The 6,458-nt window shown below is 33.3% G+C and overlaps 1 protein-coding gene across 2 annotated transcripts in view; it reads left to right on the plus strand.

The window, feature by feature from the left end:
- commd4 (COMM domain containing 4) overlaps positions 1–5,478 on the plus strand; it is an 11,823-nt gene extending 6,345 nt beyond the window's left edge. Inside the window, exons 1-8 of one of the 2 annotated variants that reach the window (XM_028451166.1) lie at positions 65–140; positions 824–895; positions 1,723–1,788; positions 1,869–1,908; positions 3,599–3,718; positions 4,110–4,190; positions 4,267–4,443; positions 5,272–5,478. In XM_028451166.1, the coding sequence (XP_028306967.1) occupies positions 138–140; positions 824–895; positions 1,723–1,788; positions 1,869–1,908; positions 3,599–3,718; positions 4,110–4,190; positions 4,267–4,443; positions 5,272–5,312 (600 nt within the window). In that variant the 5' untranslated portion in view covers positions 65–137 and the 3' untranslated portion in view covers positions 5,313–5,478. Of the gene's footprint in view, positions 1–64; positions 141–823; positions 896–1,722; positions 1,789–1,868; positions 1,909–3,598; positions 3,719–4,109; positions 4,191–4,266; positions 4,444–5,271 lie in introns of those variants that run through there. The other variant, XM_028451167.1, reaches the window with a different exon arrangement.
- The last annotated feature ends 980 nt before the right edge of the window (positions 5,479–6,458 follow it).

Consider the following 6,458-nt stretch of genomic DNA (forward strand, 5'->3'; position numbering starts at 1 on the left):
AAGCTAAATAAATAAAAGAACCCTCAGAAATCTAGTCACATGACAAGTCATAGACACCCCGCCCCCAGCTTTTCAGTATCCAATCGGATGTTAGCTGAGAAGCGGATACTTCCTGGATCCTTTTTCTTCCAACAGCCATGGTAAACATACATATTCTTCTTCTTCTTTTTTTAAGCGTTTCTCCTTAATAATCTTCTTGTACACGCGCACTGGTATTTCATAATTAGTTTACATTAGTGGTTGGATTAATATCACTGTAGTACTGTGTATTGCCTGCTCCGTTAAGCTAAGGCAAGTTTGCAGCCTGTAGAGGTGTATTGAGTTGAATGGTGACTAGTTTAACGGGTGGTGGTCGACTTCCGATTGTGCTGCTGGCCGTTGTTTCAAGCATTTTAAATATCAATGCTGCCCATTAGTGTATTAGTAAATACATTGCATCGGCATTTATTTTATTTATTTACACTGAATTTGTGTTTTTGTGCTTCATAAAGCAGCAGCATCCGGATACAGTCAGACACTAACACCATCAAAACGTCGTTCGTGTAGTATTGGTATAAATAGTTAACATTAATTGTTTTTTTTTTTTTTTCTTATAGGCTTAAATGGCAAATATAAAAACACGTTTTTATGAAAATGTTTCTCCGCTTTAGTTACGAACACTAAACAAGCAGCGCAATAGGAAGATGGTCACCATTTAAAATGGACACTAGTCTAACCCTAACACCGACGTGTTAATTTGACGTCAACTAAACTATGTTCTCTTTTCCTCTACATTGAAGCACAATAACTTAAACAATGCCATGTTTTGTTTTGTTTTTATTAGAGGTTTCGCTTCTGTGGAGACTTGGACTGTCCTGACTGGGTCCTCGCTGAAATCAGCACATTAGCAAAGATTGTGTGTATTAACATCCAACACAACACCTGTAATGTATGGGGCACAGATTGTAAAGCTGTACATGCATACATACAATTTTAATGTTACTTTTCACTAGATTTATAGCATTATTTGTGATATTTTTTTTGTTCTCGTAAAAATATGTTAATGTTAAATCGAAATCTAAATGTTACATTTAAATTTAAATGGTAACTCTAAATCTAAATGATGCATCTAAATGTTAAATCTAAATGTCACATTTAAATCTAAATCTAAACACTAAATGTAAATGTTAAATGTAAATAATAATCTAAATATTAAATGTAAATGTTAAATATAAATGCTAAATGTTAATGTTAAATCTCGATCTAAATGTTAATTATGAACTGTGAATTTGTATATTAGCTAAAGTTTCACCCGTGACATTTAGATTTGACATTTAACATTGAGCATGGAGATTTAACATTTATATTTATATTTAAAATATAACAATTAGATTTAACTTTTAGATTTAACATTGAGCATTTAGATTTAACATTTATATTTAATTGGAACATTTATATTTAGAGTTAATGTTTAGATTCAGACATAACATTTAGATTTAACATTGACATATTTTTACGAGAAAAAACATCACAGATCTCACAGATATTGCTGTTAATTTGGTCAGAAGTAACATTAAAAGTTCACATACGTTTTTTTAAACATGGTTTGTTGCTAAATGTTGCAAAAAAGTTACTGTTTATTTTAGCATATGCAACTTTACAATCGGCACCCCATAGTATTGTTATCTATCTTACGCCGTTTTCCAATCACTAACTATGTCTTTTGTCTCATTACTTTATCAGTCCAGTGTGAAGATGAAGCTGCTTTGTGCTCAGGTGATGAAGGATTTACTTGGAGAAGGCATTGATGTAAGTGAGCTGCACTAATTATTAAAAATTAATCTGATGTCTAATGTCTTCTTGACTCTTTGTTTTCTGTTTTATTTTAGTATGAAAAGGTTTCAAAGTTAACCGCAGATGCCAAGTTCGGTAAGAAGTGCGATCATAAGTAGTTTTGTAACATTCAGTGTTTTGCTTTAATGCAAATATGGCACTTTTGAGCATCCAATGTTGCTCACAGGAGAAAGTAAAAATACAAAATTGTGTAAATGACCAAATAATTCATTTGTAAATATTTCAGTCCTTCTAAATACACAAATTCAATGAAACTCCACAAAATTTTCAGAGCTCATAGTTTTTTTATGTAATTTTCCGCAGATTTCACCCAAAATAAATAAGAAATTGTCACAAAATAAGGTAAATTTAAGTGTAGATCTCGATATCTGTCACCCTCTTCTTCATTTCAACTTTTATAGGAGGGGCGGGGCCAACATGAAAATTGTTGATGCAGTGGAATCCGGAAGAATCCCTTTTAGCCAATGGCAAAATTCAGTGGTAATAGCCAGCGTTCAATCCTTAGTGGCCAGTATGACGCGGACATTTTACAGCTAAATACGCAAAATTAAAATACTTTTACTAAAATGTGATGTGTGGGACTAGGATCAATCAACAGCATAAACACATATGTATTCAGCTGAAAAAAGTTGGTTTGGGGTTTAGTTACTCTTTAATGTTGAAAGTGCTTGTTTTCCCGCCTAAAATCCTTGGCCCACTTGAAATCAAATTGCTCCGTATTTGACCCCTGAACTGAAATGTGTTTGACACCCCTGCTTTAATGACTCTAGTAATCCATCAACTAGATTTGTAGTGATGTAATGAACAGACTTGTGGATTAATTAAGGAAATATAAATTCATTTTTTAACCAACTGTTCTTATTACGGCTACAGAGCAAGCTTTAAGATATGAGCTGTTAACCCTACGACGACATGACAGAATTACTATTAAATATCTTGACTGTATGTGGTGTAGTGATGTAGAAGCCAGGGTTGGGGTTAATTACATTTTTTTAATTACAATTAGGTCTTTTTATCCATGTTCAATTACGATTACGGTGACCAACATTTTTTCCTATTACAAATAAATTACAGTTATTATTTTTTTCCCCCTGAAAGTCACTTACAATTACTTAAGTTCAATTACAGTTTGACTAACTTTTATTCATATTGTATGTGCTTTTGTGTGTGCATGGTGTAATTTTAGCATCTTTACACTGATTATAATGTATTATGTAAACACCCAACTAGGGACAAGAATTGGAATTTAACAATAGATATAAACTTTTAACAAAACATCGGTTATATTCACAGTATTGTTACAATGTAAAATTGTGTCATCCCTATTTATATATAATTTTATTATATCCTAACCCTTACCACCTGTATGGGTCTTAAGATCCACTGACAGACATAAATTAAACATATTTTAATAGGTAACTACACATTTGTAAGCCATGGAACTGTTTTGTATTTAATTAAATTGTAAATGACATTTTTTATAGAATTTCCATGGTAATTACAATTACAAAGTATTTTTCCTGAGCTCAATTACAGCCACAACGGCAAAAGATTATTTAATAAATGTCAATTACAATCATAATTACTCCAAAATTGTGATTAATTATCAATTATGCAATTACAGTTATAATTGACTCCAACCCTGGTAGAAGCACTGGTGTGAGTGTAAAGCCATATTTATCTGCTGATATTTTAGGACTTTTGTCGCATTGTTACGTCACATGAGCTGTTTTGCTTTGATGTTTGTTTGTTTTTGATTGAACAGAAAGTGGAGACATCAAAGCGAGCATTGCCGTGCTCGCCTTCATCCTCTCCAGTGCAGCAAAGCATGACGTAGACAGTGAGTCTTTGTCCAGTGAGCTGCAGCAGCTCGGTCTGCCTAAAGGTTAGTAAAACAGCTCCTTGTTTCCTCCCCAACCTCACCAACAACAATATATTTGCAATATATACAGCACACACCGATTAAATCCTGGAAGTTAGCGTGATGAGAGGAAATCTAGCTTCATAGTACAGGCTCTGAGTGTACAGGCATTAACTCTGTAGAGCCATAACCTACTTAACCTTACATAACTTACTGGTCAGCTGGATGATGAGATGTGACTTTGATTAGGTTATTAAACAAACCACACGTCCCTCACCTTAATATTTTGCTAACTTTACATTCCTTTTTAAAAGTTAAATTTTTTGAAATGTCTCTTTTTGGCACAACAATTGGAAATACTTGTGTGTTAATTGCACATGTTTGTAAATCAAGCTTGCACTACTCCATCCTCTAGAGCACACTACAGGCCTGTGCAAATCCTACGAAGACAAACACACTGCGTTGCAAGACAAACTACGAGAGACGAGCCTGAGACGTGAGTATATTCTGTCAAAATTCAACGTAACGTGACTGAAGGCGTGGCTTATATTCAGCTCTGTAATGCCTCTCAGTGGGACGACTGGAGGAGGTTTCCTGGAGGGTGGATTACACTCTGAGCTCCAGTCAGCTGAAGCAGGTCAACCAACCCGTGGTTCAGCTCAAGCTGCAGACGCAGGGGGCGGAGTCGAGGTCCTCAGAGACAACGGTGGTCTCCGTCTCTGCTGATAAGTTCAGAGTGCTGCTGACTGGTCAGTTATGTCACATGTACTTCATGTTTATATAAAAGTGGATATTCTCAGGTGTTGACGTCATGACTGGTAGACTTTGAGCGCGTGTGAGGGAGAGTACCCCTTTCTCTTATTTCTGAATCCAAGTCCCCCCTTTGTCCAACTATAAAATTTTGCTTAGAAAACTATTTATAAACAACTATAGATCATAAAAATGGAACAAACAAGTGATAACACACATTTTAAAGAATCTCATTGTGTAAATAAGTGTAAAGAAACAGTATTTAGTTCAGTGGTTTCCAACCTTTTTTGGATCATGACCCCATTTTGATATCAAGAATTTCTGGTGACGCCAAAGACAGTTTATTTTTTTTAGAATTATTTTTAATTTAACTACATTTATATTTGACATAGTGACGGTATAGAAATACAGTTGTTTAAGATTGTGTGTTGTTTTATTATTATTATTAATAATAATAATAATAATAATAATAATAATAATAATAAAGAAATAATAAAAATTCAAAAATCTTTTTAAATTATGAAATTATTATCCCAAAGTTGAAAAACACTAATTTAGTGGCTCCTGAATAGATTTAATTCTGTAGTTTTTTCATAATTTTCCTCTCTCTCTCTCTCTCTCTCTCTCTTTCTCTCTCTCTCTCTCTCTCTCTCTCTCTCTCTCTCTCTCTCTCTCTCTCTCTCTCTCTCTCTCTCTCTCAAGTACCCCCTATAGTGCCATCGCGTACCCCCATTTGAGAAACGCTGCCCTATTTGTTATTTTTACTCAATAATTACAAGTCATTTTTATCATGTTGTGCTGATATTTCAAATCTTGTTTTCCTACAGAACTCAAACAAGCCCAGACAATGATGGATGCCCTACAATAAACAACCAGGATCTGTTTTAACGGCTGATTATGTACAGTGTAACATTGATTTGAATCATTTCAAATTGTGTAAATATACATTCCATGTTTGTAATGAAGGAATATTTAGGGGTATTCCTTTGATATTTGTTAATGTGTGTTTTAATAAAATTACTACAAAGCCAAAACCCAAGGCTGTCATTGTTTGTTGAGTAAACAACTATGTCATTATTTTATTTTAGATATTCAGTGTATTTTTGCCTTCTCTGGTTTAAAAACTTGTGCTAAACACACCCCGATGGTAGAAAACAATGGTCTTGAGTCAAAACGGTTTTGCCTTTAAGGTTTTACTTCATTTATTGGGAAAAGAAAAGGCAGTAATATCACAGTTAGTTACAATCTGATGAAACTCACATGGAGTGAATCTGTCTTCTGGACTTTATACACATTGTATTTTAGAAAGTGTTCACAAACATCAATAGATAAAAGTGCGAACAGATCAACACATTATGTAAAAATAGATAAAACAGGAGCTTTCTAAGGTAGCAGACACACGTCTAAACTGACCAGGACACACAGAAATGTATCTTAGTTAGGAGGACCAGTAATCGTACTTAAAGTTTAGAAGGTTAAGACCTCCATCCAGCTTGGAGAGTTGGAATGTTAATAATGTCATTTTGGGAGGTCAGATTTTGCCCATTTTTTGAGGCCAAGAGTTTGACAGCTCTGTACACTTTGTCAGTTTATTTAAGGGCAAACGTAAAAGTGTAACAAATTAAAAAATAAAAATAAACACATTCCTACAGTAAAAAAAAAAATCAAAATAAACACATTCCTACAGAAAAATAAATAAACACATCCCTACAGTAAAAAAATAAAAATAAACATCCCTACAGTAAAAAAAATAAAAATAAACACATTCCTACAGAGAAAAAAATAAACACTTCCCTACAGTAAAAAAAAACAAAACTGTCATGTTACAGCGATAAAAGTAAAAAATAATAACAAAAAAGTAAAATAATAAAATCTTATGTCATAATTATGAGATATTAAGTCATAATAATTACGAGATACTATAATTATGTATCTCATAAACATTTTTTTATTTCACTTTTTCTCGTTGTTTTTTTTTTTTTTTTTACTGGCGGAAATGGGCTCCATAGTTTTA

This window comes from Gouania willdenowi, chromosome 6, assembly GCF_900634775.1.
Source record: "Gouania willdenowi chromosome 6, fGouWil2.1, whole genome shotgun sequence".
Taxonomy (NCBI): domain Eukaryota; kingdom Metazoa; phylum Chordata; class Actinopteri; order Blenniiformes; family Gobiesocidae; genus Gouania; species Gouania willdenowi.